The 16,316-nt window shown below is 43.7% G+C and overlaps 1 protein-coding gene across 1 annotated transcript in view; it reads left to right on the top strand.

The window, feature by feature from the left end:
* The window catches only part of dock4b (dedicator of cytokinesis 4b), a 207,150-nt gene that overhangs the window by 161,467 nt on the left and 29,367 nt on the right, over positions 1 to 16,316 (top strand). The window contains exons 40-42 of the mRNA XM_083757446.1: positions 3,053 to 3,219; positions 8,788 to 8,874; positions 10,668 to 10,844. Of these exons, the coding sequence (XP_083613572.1) occupies positions 3,053 to 3,219; positions 8,788 to 8,874; positions 10,668 to 10,844 (431 nt within the window). The remainder of the gene's footprint in view (positions 1 to 3,052; positions 3,220 to 8,787; positions 8,875 to 10,667; positions 10,845 to 16,316) is intronic.

The raw sequence follows: 16,316 nt of genomic DNA, 5'->3' as shown, positions 1-16,316 counted from the left end.
CGCTGTTCTATTTCCATGCAGGCATTGCCGCATGACTATTTTTTTTATTTTACTACAAACTGCAAAGTCGGCAGCCGTGCGGCAGCGCGCGGTGTCCTGTTGGTGCTTATGGGCGGCACTTTCACGCACGTGCTGCTATGCTGCGCAGGCTGTGTTGCCAGGGCCTGGGTTTGCCTGGGCCTGGGTTTGCCAGGGCCTGTATTGCCCTTCATGCTTTGTTGACTGCGGAGACTGCAGAAAATGGCAAATCTACAAGCTCAACACTCGCAACGCATAGTTGCAACACGTTCTTTACAGATCAGTTTGTATCATTGTTGTGTTGCGGCTGTAGCAGAGGAAGCATGACAGTGGGGTAACACCGAGAACGGTGGCCTGTGATGTAGGTGATGCTAGGGGGCGGGGGGGTGAGGTTTCGCATTTTCCCATGTAATGGGGGCATTTTAATGGACTAATACATTCATTATTCATTGATAATTTTTCAAATGGAAAAATCGTTAAGATCTCCATACGCCTGTGTGAAAAGTGAGAGCGTTTGGTGCAGCCAGTGAGGAGCAGCTACAGTGTTTCAGACACTCAGACAGACATTCAGACAGTGAGTGAATTATAGTTAGATTAGATTAGATTTGGCCGCTGACCCCCTTCTGAAAATATGCTGTTCCAGGGACTCCCCAAAAGCAAATATTTGAGTTATTCAAAGATTTGCACACATTTTCACGATAAAAATAATAGCAGATCTACAAGCTCGTAGCACGGCACTCTGTGCCGTGATATGTGCTTGTAGATCTGCTATTTAGTAATTAAATGTATTAATTTAAAGCTCCATCTGATTGGAATGACCTATTAAGTCCACTTCCCCATGTATTTAAAGAATCAATCTTCTGCATACACCTTCTAACCTTCTCATGCTTCTAATTAACGTACTCTTCTTGGCAGTTGTCTTTGTCTTTCCATAACATACTGACTGATCTGCATGTAACTTCATATGTGTTCCCTGCTTGTTCGATGCTGCTGTTTATTATGATCACATGTGCATGCTGGTATTGCTTGTTGTATTTTGCTTAGTAACATGGTTTTATTGTGCAATGGGTATATTTTCTCCATATGAACTCTGCTATCTAGGGTTGAAACAGTGGGGTGGGAGCGGCTATCTTTGGGAGAGCTTTTGTTTTGTTTTGTCCTGTCTGTATGTATGGTTATACGGTGTTATACTATCTGTGTTGAGGACCCCCTCTAGGGGACCCCCTCTAAGGGGCTTATCCTTTCAATAAAGGTATATATTTATCAATAGCTAAAGTATAACGTACTGTAATGCTTAAAGGTGTAGTGAAATGAAAAATACGTTTTTCACACGTTTAGACCATCATAATCATAATGGGCATACCTAACAAATTCTCATTTGTGTGTGTTTATATCAAAAGTCCATAAAAATAAAAATGTAATTACCTCCTTAAAACGAAAACATGCTGCGTGATGGCGTGTAGAGCTACACATCAATAAAAGCCAATACACATGAAGCTCACCCATTTGATTTCCATTGCTGCACGTTCTCCAAACACAGCTGCTACTGATTACAGAAATCCTCCGTTTTTAATCCAATTCAAGATGACATCCAGACAGTGTATTTCTCGTTTTCAACTTAATCATCACACTAAAATATGTATATAGGTTGTGTACAGGTTAGGAAAAAATCCCCTGGCTTTTCTGCCGTCTCTCTGTCACTTTGTAAACAAACCACTCTGCATACGCATGGACCTATGTCCCCATAGCGGGATGCAACGCTCTGATTGGTTCAGAAACTTAGATCTCTACTTCAAAATAAAATGCCCAAAAAAGCCATTTCACTACACCTTTAAAACACCAAAAGGGGTTCCCATCCTGAATGGGTTAAAAGGGAAGGAAATACGAAAAAAGCTATGCAGTGGGATGGTAATTCAAGACTATGAGCTGGCAGTGAATGAGTTTTAATACGTTTCACTTTGACTAAACCAGGCGCTCATGGCCAGGCTGTCATGAGTCATGACCGGAGGGGTTTCATTGCGCACCACACAGCGTGAGCTGTGATTGGTCTATACCGCTGAGTGGACATACAAACGGATTAACCGTGTGTAGACGTGTACTATGCACATATTGTGCATGCTGTGCTAACACCCAACTACAGTAGGCCTACACTGTACACTGTCTGAGACAGTGTACAGTGTAGGCGTGCGAGAGACGTACATGCCGATGTGTGAACAATGTGTGAGTAAGATGTGTGAATAAGGTGTGTCTGTGTGTGCACAGTAGCCATATGGGTTTGCTGAGTGTATATTGATGTTAGTGCTGTGCGTGTCGGACAATAAAGATACAGGAGTGCCAACGTGAAAGAGAGAGACCGTCTACCTTGTCTCGCAGGGTCCCATCGATCTAGGGCTGCAGCTATTGATTGTTCTCTTAGCGATTTTCAATCAAATTCTTTGTTATTTATTTACTTATTTATGTATATCATATAGATTAACCATCTTAAGCGCTATTTGTATACTTTGTCACACAACTGTCGTGCAAAAACAGTGAGAATAGGCGATTGACAAGCTTGTCGTGATGTGGCATGATTATATACAAAAACAACAATTTATGTATTTATGTCCAAAATAGGGATCAATTACAAATCGATTATTGTATGAAATGATCGATTTATAAGAGGCTAGTGGCACTAGCGCGGTCGTTGGCTCTCAGCTAGAAGGCCCAGGGGGTGCCATGTTTTCTCCTCTGCGTCGTCAGGTGCCAGGTGGGGTTGGTTGAAAGGGTCTTTCTGTGTGGAGTTTGCATGTTCTCCCCGTGTTCCCTAGGGTAGGTACCCTCACAAAAGGATGGTGCCTAATGGAGTGGTTGGAATAACGTGCTCCTGCCACGGGTTACGTCCTTTTTCTTTTCTTCTTCTTTTTTCATAATCACTGAGTTTGATTAACTGTCCTAGTCCCGTCCCCCTCCCTCTCTCCTAAAGTCTCCCTGTCTCACCCACTCTGTCACACACTCTGGTGTTTTGTCCTTGACGCCGCCTCCCCCCCCATCCCAGACCTCCAGATCTACGCCGTCAGTCCCATCCCAGAGAGCCAGGACGTGCTGCAGCGGGACGGCGTGCCCGACAACATCAAGAGCTTCTACAAGTTCAACCACATCTGGAGGTTCCGCTACGACCGGCCCTTCCACAAGGGCACCAAGGACAAGGAGAACGAGTTCAAGGTGAGGATCAAGCTGGGAACCCATTCCGTAAAAAAAAAAAAAAAAATCCGAGGGCACGATTGCGCAGTCGGTAGCATTGTTGCCTCACAGCTACTGTAGAAGGTCCTTGGTTCGATTCCTGCTGGGGATGCTGTGGGCGCTGGGGGCGTGTTCTCTCCTCCGCGTTACGTCAGTGCCCATACCCTAGGTGGGGTTGCCGAAAGGGCCTTTCTGTGTTTCTCCCCGTGTCCCTCACAAAACAGAAAAATAAAAAAAACATGGTTTACATTATCCTGGGATAAAAATTGAAGCGAAAAAGAAAAAACAGTTCCCTTTATTTTAGCCCCTTGCGGTACCTGGCAGAAAAACAGGAACTCAGGGTTGGCTCATCTCCTCTCGTAGTGCTGCTGACAGGGATATAGTGGAAGATGGATGAAGGGACAGACAGACAGATGGACGTATACAGATTAGAACTGCAATCTTGACGATTATTCTACTAGTTACTCAGAATAATCGGCAAGCGTGTCTTTTTATTTCAGTTCGAGACCGAAACTTCGACCTGATTATTTTTATATTATTAGCCTACTATATTGCTGATCTTCTGGCTACTTGAGCCTACAAGATATGTGACTCAATGCAGCGACTATTGTATTACATTCTTGTCATTCAATCACAGATTCAGAAAATGTAATTGTTTATAATTCACATATACAGTAAATCAGATTTAGTCCTCCATAATTTCTTAGGGATTAATGTTACCCTTGTTTGAACACGTCAGCTGATCACATAAATCAGTCTTTCACACAACCATTCAGTAATTGCAAAATGGATTCCGTGCATCGTTGTCATGTAAAGTCCAAATAAAAATAAATGAAACAGTGGGGTGTTGCGCACGGTGTTAGAACACTCAGCAGGAAACAAAGCAGCGTTATTTTACTTTCTCACCTTGAAACCCAATTTATTCAAATGCAATGAAATTTGTTATGGGCTTCTGAATAGAGCTTATTGAGCACAGAAGCCCCATTATTTATTCTTTATTCATATGGATCCCTGTTGGCTGCCACCAACAAAGTAGCAGCTACTCTTCCTGGGGTCCACAACAAACATAACAATACATACGACACAACAAAATAAAAACATACTGTACAGTCTTGCTAAATACATTCAAGACAATAAAACGCAAGTAAAAAACGAAGCACAATGCGTATGAGGTAGCCGGTAGGCTGTTGTGTCGTCTCCCCCCCCCCCACCGCCCACAAGGCCACAAGTCCACTGTTGTACAGTCTGTACGCACGCACGCACGCACACACACACACACACACACACACACACAGTCTCTCTCTTGGAATGTGTACTGTCATGTTTCCATCAGCGTCTGTTCTAGGATGGAAGCATGATATGTCAAATAGAGTGCCTGCCTAGGATGACTGACAGAGCACTATTGACAGACACACCGATACACTCACACGGCTCTATCAGAGAAGTTTGGAAAAGATAATTTACCTCCAATTTGTCAAGCTCCTCAACATGACACGGAGCTGTCTACTGCCTGTTGAAAGGTCTGTGTGAGGGGACGGTGGCTCAGTCGGTAGTGCTGTTGCCTCATAGCTAGAAGGTCCTGGGTTCGATTCCCGCTGGGGACGCTGTGGGCGTTGGGGCCATGTTCCCTCCTCCCGAGGTAGGGTTGGCGAAAGGTGTTTCTGTGTGGAGTTTGCATGTTCTCCCCGTGTCCCCTAGGGTAGGTACCCTCACAAAAACATGCAGTAATCCTGGTCTCTAAACTACCTCCTCCTGGCCAGCCACTCCTCCATACCATCACAGAGCATCTACTTGCGTTTATCTTTGGCTGCTTGTACGCAGGTTGGTTATAAGAGCCTTTGGGATGCAAAAAAAAGTAAATAATAGAAAGCAAAACGGCTTGAAAAAATCAGTGCAAACTCGTCTACTATCGGTGGCCGCCAAGTATGGCAAAGACTTGTACCCCTGAAGGGTGTCTGGGCAATTTGTCCAAGATTTGCTGATTTTTTTTTTTACAGCTTGTAATATTGGTGTTCTTGTATCTCTTATGGAGACATGAATACATGATTACATGAACACAGCTGAACACAGCTGCAATGTTGGTTTGGTTTGTCCACGAGAGGGTGCTGAAAACACAGAATGGGGCTCTGTTATGCACGCTACCATGGTTTCATCTGCGGGTTTGAGTATTTGGTGCACTGTGACTGGCCAGTCACTGTGATTGACAGCCTATAACCTAAACCTAACCCTGACCTTAACCTCAGTAAAACTATACCTAAACCTAAACCTAACCCTAACCCTAACCTTAACCTCAGTAAAACTATACCTAAACCTAACCTCAGTAAACTATATACCTAAACCTAACCTCAGTCAAACTAACGCAGTGGCTGGGGGGGCGTTTCCAAGAACGCGAATCCGCAGATGAAACCATGCAAGCGTTATGCACAACTTGTGATAAATGATTCAGGCGCCTTTCTTCCTGTGGTTCTTTAGCTTGTCCTTAACAAGCATAGGGACATTCAGTGTGTGATAATTAGTGTCTACAGCTGTTCAGTAAGCCTTTTTTGTGTGCAAACCTGTATCACACAGTACAGAGTTGCCGTTTGCAGCAGAAGGAGGAGGGCTGTCCTCAACTAAATAGATTCTTAATCAACTGACAACTCATAGTCATAGGAGACTGTCTACTATAACTATACATTTTTGCTGAAAGTATCAGCAATAATTATATGACCAGCTTATGGTTTTAGAGAGACAGTCGCACTGAGGAAAAGACAAAGAACAGAGTTAGGCCCTTTCTCAATTCTATTTTTAAACCCTACCCCTCATCCCTTGCCCCTTCTCCTTGCCCCTACATAATGAGTGTCAAGGGGAATCATCCCCCTGGGAATCGGAACGTCCCTAAATATTAAACGTCACAAGTTGCAAAAGTTGTGACGGAGGAGGGATAGTGAGTATTGGTAGAAGGATGTTGAGGTTGGAACTGGAACTGCCAGGCAGGAGGCCAAAGAGAAGATTTATGGATGTAGTGAAAGAGGACATGAAGTTAGTTGGTGTGATAGAAGAGGAGGCAGAGGACAGGGTGAGATGGAGGCAGATGATTCACTGAGGCGACCCCTGAAGGGAAAAGCCGAAAGCAAAAGAAGAAGAATCAACAAATCTGTTGATCCATCAAACATTGGGTTTGCTGTGTACAATCATGCAGAGGCGAGCAAAGGTGCAGACATTCGCAAAATGCAATAAATTGGCGTGTCTGAGGTAAATAAGATAGCGGTGCTTCAGTGACATTTCCTCTGCTCTGAGCAAATCTCAGCTGTTTCCGGGAGGAGAGCACACAGACAGGGAGGAGAGCACACAGACAGGGAGGAGAGCACACAGACAGGGAGGAGAGCACACAGACAGGGAGGAGAGCACACAGACAGGGAGGAGAGCACACAGGGAGGAGAGCACACAGACAGGGAGGAGGAGAGCACACAGACAGGGAGGAGGAGAGCACACAGACAGGGAGGAGGAGAGCACACAGACAGGGAGGAGAGCACACAGACAGGGAGGAGGAGAGCACACACACAGACAGGGAGGAGAGCACACAGACAGGGAGGAGAGCACACAGACAGGGAGAGCACACAGACAGGGAGGAGAGCACACAGACAGGGAGGAGAGCACACAGACAGGGAGGAGAGCACACAGACAGGGAGGAGAGCACACAGACAGGGAGGAGAGCACACAGACAGGGAGGAGAGCACACAGACAGGGAGGAGACAGGGAGTACGGAGACACTGTGCTTTTTCTCTGGCAGCTTCTTTGTGAATGATTCATGCATTTTAAGTAAGAAATAGGCCATGTAGTCCTTAATTTATTTCACACTATACAACTGCTAGTTTAAAACGTTGTTTGTGTTTGCTACTTCCATGCATACTGTAACGGTTTGACTTGATGTTACTGTTTGGGGTGCCAGTTAGACAAATGCCTAACACAATTTAGTCCAGTATGGACAAGAAAAAAAAGGATAAATCAGTAACCACTAACCACATTAACCTGTAAACCACAATGATTGAGAGTGATTGGTTACCCACAAAAGTGTGGACAGAACAGTGGTGTGTGTGTGTGGTTGAGTGCGTGTGCGAGGGTGCCATAGCCGATCGCTCCAATATATCCTTTTCTGAAGTGTCGAGTGTGTACGCCTAGTTTACGCCTACTTAACCCATTCTGTACGGGAACCCATTTTGGTGTTCGCATCATGTCGTGCTTTAGCTATTGAAAAATAGCAGATCTACAAGCTCATATCGCGCCACCGAGTGGCGCGATACGAGCTTGTAGGTCTGCTATTTTTGAAAAATCAAAGACACTTTTAGAATCTGATCTCAGGTCAGAATGGGTTAAGAGCACAGCTCACCACACAGCAAAGTTGTACCTTAACTTTTTTCTCAACATTGCTTTTGGCTGGTTCCACCTCCTTCAGAGCTCACTCCTCTCCATAGACAAGACATTGAACATTACCGTATTCTCTGAATTGCGGCAGTGAATAATGGCGCTGCTGGCGTGAATTCAGAGTAATGTTGATTTCACAGTGGGTGCTGGATATTGAAAGCTCTAGACTACCGGCAGAAGTCAAAGGTTATATCTACAGTTTACAAGAAATGTGGATGGAAAGAACATAATAAAAACTCCTAATCAAGTAACAAAATAACATCACCGCAGAGACACCAATGCGAGCATCGTGTTGTTTTAATTCTGCCCTCTGCTGGAAACGTGCCAACGTGGTAACAATAAATGTTCGCTGTGGAGGTTAGAAACTAGTAACTACAAGAGCGTGGCCATGGTCTTTATTAACGTTCAGAACTCAGAGTGGAGCCGCAGCCAAGTATAATACACTTTTGTCCTCTGAAAAGTTATACTTCTTTTGGAGTATACGCTTCAGGCTTATAGAGCACTTGTCAAAGTCTAATGCATTCAGCCTAAACCAACTGAAATATGAAACTTTATAGCAGGTTTTAATTGGTATTTAGAATATTATGTTTATGTGCGCCCACGCGCACACACACACACACACACACACACACAGTGACGCACACGCACATGCACACAAATAAATAAAACACGCTCCCACACTTAACATGAAGGTCACAGCCTCTGCAGTGGAGGGGGAATCCATATTATGTTAATGGCATGCAGTGGGTTTTCCATGGCTTGCATGCTGTCAGGATGCACTGGTGCTGCCTGACCTTGCGTGTTGCTGGCATGTTGACAAGCACGCAGGGCGACGGGGCAAGTGGTAGAAGATGGATCGTGATAGGAGACATGGTAGTTAATGTATGCACATATGTTATACATAGTACCGACGTGGGGTGTCTGCATGTTGGTATATGCACATTTTGTTTCATGTAGCGGTGTATTGATGTGTGTGTGTGTGTGTGTGTGTGTGTGTGTGTGTGTGTGTGTGTGTGTGTGTGTGTGTGTGTGTGTGTGTGTGTGTGTGTGTGTGTGTGTGTGTGTGTGTGTGTGTGTGTGTGTGTGTGTGTGTGTGTGTGTGTGTGTGTGTGTGTGTGTGTGTGTGTGTGTGTGTGTGTTCTGCAGAGTCTTTGGGTGGAGAGGACCACCCTCACGCTAGTCCAGAGTCTACCAGGAATCTCTCGTTGGTTTGAAGTGGAGAAGAGAGAGCTGGTGAGTGACTCCTACCACACACACACACACAATTTCACTTTTCTTGTGTGATCCGATTCGTGTCCCGCAAGGTGGGCCCCCAAATACCTGGCAAAACACTAACACTAATGATAAAAAGTCATACCAATGAATACGAACTTAAAGTATACAGTTCCATTGATCCAAGGTGGAGCAGAATCCATGGATTGATCATTAAAAATACACCTATCCCACCTATCTGACCACTTAACACGGCAGCCATTCGTTCAGATGGGTGGGCGCATGCATGCTTCCAAGATCTTCAATAGGACCCTGATCCTTTAAAGGTGGTTGCAAGAGATAAACCACTGACATCAGCATTCTGCTGCAATGTAGACTTTGGCTCGCATATAGAAGTCCTTCATGTGGGTGAATTTGAGCTGTTCATTTTATCCTCATCCAGAGAGTTTGACCAGTTCAGCAGGACAAATGGCTACTGGCATTCTTAGGCACGCGCTGGAAACCTTTTTTATTTCTCTACACTGGCTGCTTCTGCAGAATCCTATATTTCTCAAGGAGGCTCCAGTACCAACTATGCATTGATGTATTACTTTTTTTTTTTTTTTTTTTACAGTGTAGTTAATCTAGTCCATTAGTTTGGAGCTTGGGTGAAATTGGATGGTTGGCATGGGTATTGGTATCGGGCATGAGTACTGAGACGGAGTTTATTCCAATAGGATACCTCATTTTAGTCTAATACTAGCATACTTGATTCACATTTTTATCGTTCGTAGATCCCTGCACTGCATTATTCAGCACTTTGCATGGCTTGAGTGGCCGAAGCGCTCATTCAAATAATTTCAGTGTAGGGAATCGAAATACTATTTCCTTATTTTTCTTTGTCCAGTGTCTGTATAACATAACCGTGTCTCTCTCTGATGATCTAAGCACATTATTCTTCAACGCATCGCACCTGGCAAGGTGTGAAATAGTAGATCTAGTAGAATAGTGCATCTGTGATCGGCAGTAAAGTAACTAAGTGCATTTACTTTTACTATACTTTACTATACTACTATACTACAATACTTCTACTCCACCCCATTTCAGAGGCAAATTACTTTTTACTCCTCTAGTTCAACTAGAGTCTAGTTGAACGCTTTAGATTGAGATTATTATTAGAAAACATTATGTTCCAGGTGTCTATAGTGACAGGTGCGTGTGTGTGTGCGTGCGTGCGTGTGCTAGTGTTAGAAAAGTCCCCGAGGTAATCATCAAACAAATAAATTAGTTACCTAATTCCTATGATGCATTTTTCATGAAAAGCTAATTTATACCTGATGATTGTAAGAACTTAAAAACAATCACTAGCAGAGCATTAGTTATTTATACAGTGCTTTTCCCACACTTCTCTGTTCGTCTGTGCATACTGATTTGAATGTGTGATTTTGTCTTTGTGTGAGCGAGCGATGTCGGTTCACTTTTGAAGCATAAAACGCATAATTTGTTCGTGTCACTGTCAACGGGGTCTAGTATGAACAAAGCCTTTTGAATTATGTTGCGATGTAAGTTTTATGTGCAATGTCGTCTCATTTCTTCATATCCCACAGTGACCCACACCCCCAGGGGTCTATACTTTGTCCCCCTCTACACTGAATCACCTTGTCGAAAATAGCCGATGTACTAGTTGCGAAATGCTGTCAGCTTGTAGAGTGGCTATTTTCGCCTGAATGTTCACCTACTATGACATGCCTAGAATCGGGTAATGTGCAAACTGCATTAATTGTGATCCGGCGTCGCCTCTCCTGACCATGACTTCTCTGTTGTTCGTCTGGCAGGTGGAGGTGAGTCCGCTGGAGAACGCCATCGAGGTGATCGAGAACAAGAACCTGCAGCTGAGGACCCTCATCACACAGTGCCAGAACAGACAGATGCAGAACATCAATCCCCTCACCATGTGCCTCAACGGAGTCATCGACGCTGCAGTCAACGGAGGACTGGCCCGTTACCAGGAGGTAGGGATGCGTGGATAATAATAATGAATTGCATTTTTATAGCGCTTTTCCAAGTGCTCAAAGCGCTTTACAATGGTCCATTCATTCAGCCACTGGAAGGTGAAGCAGCGAACAGTCAACACCAGTGTCCTCACTTCACACATTCACACACCAATGGTGGCAAGCTCACACCGACCAACTCATTGGAGATAATGTAGTTCAGTTCAAAGACACAAGTATCACAAGTACAGTAGCAGATCTACAGGCTCAAGACGCTGAACTATTTGATCTGATAGATCTGCTACGTTTGATGATTTGTATTGGAATCCTGAATAGTAACAGTTTTGAACATAGGAGGTTTCCACCCGACAGATCATTATAATATACCGTGTGTGCGGGATAATGTACATGTTGTTGTACATTATAAAATAAACGGTTATGTACAGTACCTGGATTGATGGATGGATTCACGGTTGTTTGGATGTGTTCATGCTGTCAGTAACGGGAGGATAATCTTAGAAGGGCTTGTCGATGGATGAAAGGATGGATTGATGAAGTGAGCAGATGGATGCATGTTGCATGTTGCATGTTGAGGTCCACGCCTTTTTTTTAGGTGATAATTATTCCATGATCCGCAGATGAACAGATGGGAATGCGAGAAGCAAGACATTTCACTTCACCACTCAGCACACGCAATAATCTAGCGCCTTGCACAGTTTGACAATTATATTTGCATGCCCATTGCCCATAAGTATATAGCGGAATAACTCAGGAATACTGTAACTGAATTGATAAAATAGGGGTTACCAAGCTTTTCATGCTAAGGACTGCCTAATATCCATACTGCCAATAGCATATTATATATAACATCGAATATATATAATATGTTCGATAGCAGTTGTTGCGTGCCAATATATATGCCAAATATAAGACAACTCTGATTATAAGACGACCCCCATTTTTCATCAAGACTCATTTGTGGAAAAAGAACATTTAATGTCAAATTGTCTAGTCCTTGATTATAATATGACCCCATTTTTTGGGGGATATTTCCATCGGAATATTCAGGACAATAGGGTATATCTAATCACACTCGTGTGAAGTGAGGGGCGCCCACTGTGACTGCCACATGGGGGCAGGGAGTTTAGGGGCAATGAAGCATCATTTACTGCTGTAAATAAACATTAAAAGTCCATAGACTTGGCCGTCACATGACGTCACATGTGCCCTAAAGAAACATTAAAAGTCCATAGGCTTGGCTGCCATATGACATCTGTCTGTCTGTTTGTACGTCTGTAATGCAGGTAACTCGAGAACCGTTCGCCCCACCGACTTAAAATTCGACACACGCGTTCCGCACCTATACAGGGAGTGCGGTGTCGAGTCGGGTTTGGACTGACGGTTGTCCAGAACCGCCCCAGTGTCCATATATGAAGCTGGCCTGTTCTGACATCACAACACTCCATATTTGGGCATGCCTGACACGGGTACAACGGGTATCGCATAAGCGATTGGGGCATGGATCACCGACTTCCATCGTTACCGACTCGGTGCTCTACAGCCGGGCACCGGTCTAGTCATTTTAAAAGCCAGGCAATGGAGGGGCTAGCCCCTCAATAATTGATAGACAATGCATGCGTCTGGCTATTCAACATTCAATACCTATGTGCCTCGACATGCAGTTAGGGCCTGCAGTGGAGATGGATGGATGGATGGATGGATGGACAGGCAGACAGAGGGAGCGAGGGATGCATTGACGGATGGAGCGCTTAGCGGAATCACATGAGGTGACGTGGATGAGTGGGCGATGGATGGAGGTATAGGTGGATGGATGGATGCATGGATTGGAGGTGTGGCGAACTGACGAATGGATGGATGGATGAGTGAGGGAAGCGAGATGGGATGAGAGCGAGTGCGTCCGATAGACAGATAGGCGGGGAACGAGGGATGTGACGGATGAGCGGGCAGCTGATGCATAGAGGGATGATGCGTTCGTATCTCATGTGACTGCAGCGCAATGAAACTGAACAGTGACACAAATGGATACAGACATAGGGAGAAATACAGTACATACTCAATGCACAGATACAGAGATCCTGTTCCTTTCACTCGGAGGGACGCATGCCGGTCCATTTGTGTACACTCCGTGTCAGTGGTGTAAAGTAACTAAGTACATTTACTTAAGTACTGTACTTGACTCATTTAGGCCTGACCTCGAAATTTAAAAAAAATCCCCAGTTTTCTGAAATAAATATTTTCACGACTTTTCAAAAATAGCAGACCTACTGTACAAGCTCATAGCGCATATTGTATTTTTATTCCACTACAATAATTTGACAACTTAATTTCTAGTTACTTTAGTATATTTTCATTATCATCACAAATCATGCATTGACCACTTCAGTCAGCCCATTTGAAAATAGCCGATCCACAAGCTCACAACGCATCGCGATGAGACGGATTGTGAGCTTGTAGATCTGCTATTTTCAAAAGATTTTGTATACATTTGAAAACTTGACATGGGACATTCTGCACAGTGACCTACATTTTGATACCGATTATTTTGTACTTTTACTCAAGTACATTTCAAATTCCGAACTTTTACTTGTAATGGAGTATTTCTACGTTGCTATACTTTTACTGAAGTACAACATTTGAGTACTTTTTTTCCCACCACTGCGTACCAGCTCATTTGTGTACACTCATTGTTCCCGGACTTATTTACATTCTGCTTAACGCCTGGAATTGATACCTGTTGGGTGGTGACATATCCATGTAGAAATCGAGGTGGAATTGCCCACGGAAACAGAAATCCACTTGTCAAAACCACCTCAGGACCTGGTCCCATTAGTAATGCATAGGATAATAAACATAAGATGGACTTTATTTTCCTGAAGGAAATGTGTCAAAACAGAGTGCACACACGTGCCAGCACATACACAGGGAAGACGCCCCCCCCCCCCATAAATATGATATGAATATTATAAGTTAAGCTACCCAGCAGCACACATAAAGTAATAATATCCCTCCTTTATTAGTCTATGTTAAATTGATGAACACATTGATTCATTATTACTAATTATAATACAAAAATCACAGAAGAGAGGCGCTCTTATCGCATTCCGGCCAATCACAATTTGCGTCCCCACCTTCGTCATCAATGTTTGCAATTAATTCATTGTCAACTGCATTTAATGTTTGTGTTAATTGGGACAAATATTGGGCTACATACACCAAATGCCGGACATAGGACGGGCTATCACCCCTCAATAATATGATTGGGAAATGGGTCATTCTGCATAATACAGTAATATACTACTTCTCCGGACTAGTAAAATTGTATTTTAGTAGTGCTGCTATCTGATAACCAGGGGATCAGGTAAACATTGACATGGCCCGAGTTAGACGGGGTTGGTTTTAGCTGTGGTCCTCGTGAATGCAATTTCACATTACCATAGAACTAAAGTCTAAAGTCCAAATTGTCCCTGGCATCACATTTTATGCTGTTCCAAAGCCTGGCAAAGCGGTGTCGAAATTGTTATGATTAAGATCCTCCCGTGATGAAAATCGGCGCGCTGTATAGTCGATCAGTGAAAAACAATCCGACACCTGTGCCGCAGCCCTCGAGGCAGTGCCACTGGGAGGTGCATAAACACATTGCAGACGAGGATATTACCAAACTCGAGGTGGGTGGAATGGCCCGAGACTCTCACGCAACAACTGCTCCATATCAGGAATACAGATTTCCTCCCGGACGGTGTGTCGCCTGCACCACCTGTCACTTGTGTACAAGCAGAGCCTGCCACCTTCGCTTTTCCCTGACAGCTATAGCTTCTGTCAGAGCGGAGGTCTGAGGACCCCTCTATATCAACACAAAACCTGAGTTATACGTAGTCGCACGCAGGTGTTGTACGTGGGAAATAGCCTATAGTGCTGTGACGCATTGTGAGTGTGTAGATTGGCTATTTTCGGTGCACGACACCCATTATATACCAAATATATCTCAGGCATAACAGTCGAGAGATCTATCTGGCTGTTAAGAAAAGTGTGATGCAGGACTCACGGCGCCCATGAGTCCTCTTGTCAGAGTCCTCTTGTCAGAAGTCGGGACTCGGGAGTTTGTCCGTCTTATTTCCGAGCAGCCTTGAGTTGCTCAGAATCATAGACGGCAGAGATTTGCCTCTTCTCCGAATCTCCCTAGCTGTCGTATGCCTGCTCTCTCTGGCGCGTTTCTCTGAATCGGCGTAGAAACAGGAGCTATATACGCTCGAGTTGCTACTCACCCTGGAACAGTTTTGCTTTGAAATGTTTGCACAAGCGTGCAAACATTGTCCTTTTGACTTTGATCATACACATCGAACATACTTTAGGGCCGAGCCACGTCACAGACCGCCATTGTGAATATGAATTTAATTCTTCTTAATGACTCGCCTGGTTAAATCAAGCTTAAATATTGTTACTTGATGTACTACTAACCCTATAAGTGCAGATGCAACAGGAAACCGGTTGTAATTTAATCACTTCCAACCTGGCTTCTCCATTTTGGACAAACCTACATTTTCCAAACCTTTCAAAAATAGCAAAATGTTCAAAAATAGCAAAAACAGCAGAATAAAAGCCTGTAGATCCGATATGATCTAAAAGATTATAGATGGGCACCTTGGTTCACTATTTGTCTTACAACAAAGTACTGTATATAATATAGGGTTGAAGTTGTTAAAAAAGAAAGGAATATTAAGAGATATAGGGCTCTATTTTCGTCCATGCTAAACACCTTATCTTTACTACCTTTTTTTACTATTTGAAAAACATTTTTGAATAGTTAAAATATCTATATCGACACGCAAGCTTGTAGATTGGCTATTTTAACTATTCTAAACTGTTTTTCTCACTTTAGTTCCATGAGGAAAAATGAGGGTGGCTCCTGTAATTTGGTGTGGCACAATAGAGATGTGTGAGCCGGTGCTTTTGTTCTTGCTTACGGGAAGTCGCTCTGGATTAACCCATTTAGACCTAAGATTCTACAAATGTCTTCTAAATCTTGAAAGATCTGAAAAACCCATGTTTCTATGTCAGTCTTTCACAAACGACTGACATAGGACCCCAAACAATATATGTAATAGCCGCCAACCCCCATTTGAAAATATGTTGTTCAGGACCCCTCCCAGTAGCAAAGATTTGAGTTAAAAAGATTTCAGGCGCATTTTCACGATTTTTTCAAAAATAGCAGACCTACAAGTTCACAGCGTGGCACTCGGTGCGCGCTATGAGCTTGTAGGTCTGCTATTTTTCAACAGCTAAAGAAAAGCATAACATGATGCTTAAAACACCCAAAAGGGTTTCCGCCCAAAAGGGTTAAGAGCGTCTGCTAAATTGTAAATTGTGTTGCATTTTACTTATATAAAGGTACTGCAGTGATGTGAGTGTACACCGTTTACACCATTAAACGGTGTCTGCTTGTGGCTGGTTGGTGGAGCTTGACAGTGCATCAAG

The sequence above is a fragment of the Protomyctophum parallelum genome (genome assembly GCF_964188405.1).
Source record: "Protomyctophum parallelum genome assembly, chromosome: 22".
NCBI classification, from domain to species: Eukaryota; Metazoa; Chordata; class Actinopteri; order Myctophiformes; family Myctophidae; genus Protomyctophum; species Protomyctophum parallelum.
The sequence above is the reverse complement of the archived record's forward strand: the minus strand, read 5'-3'. Positions and strand labels throughout refer to the sequence as shown.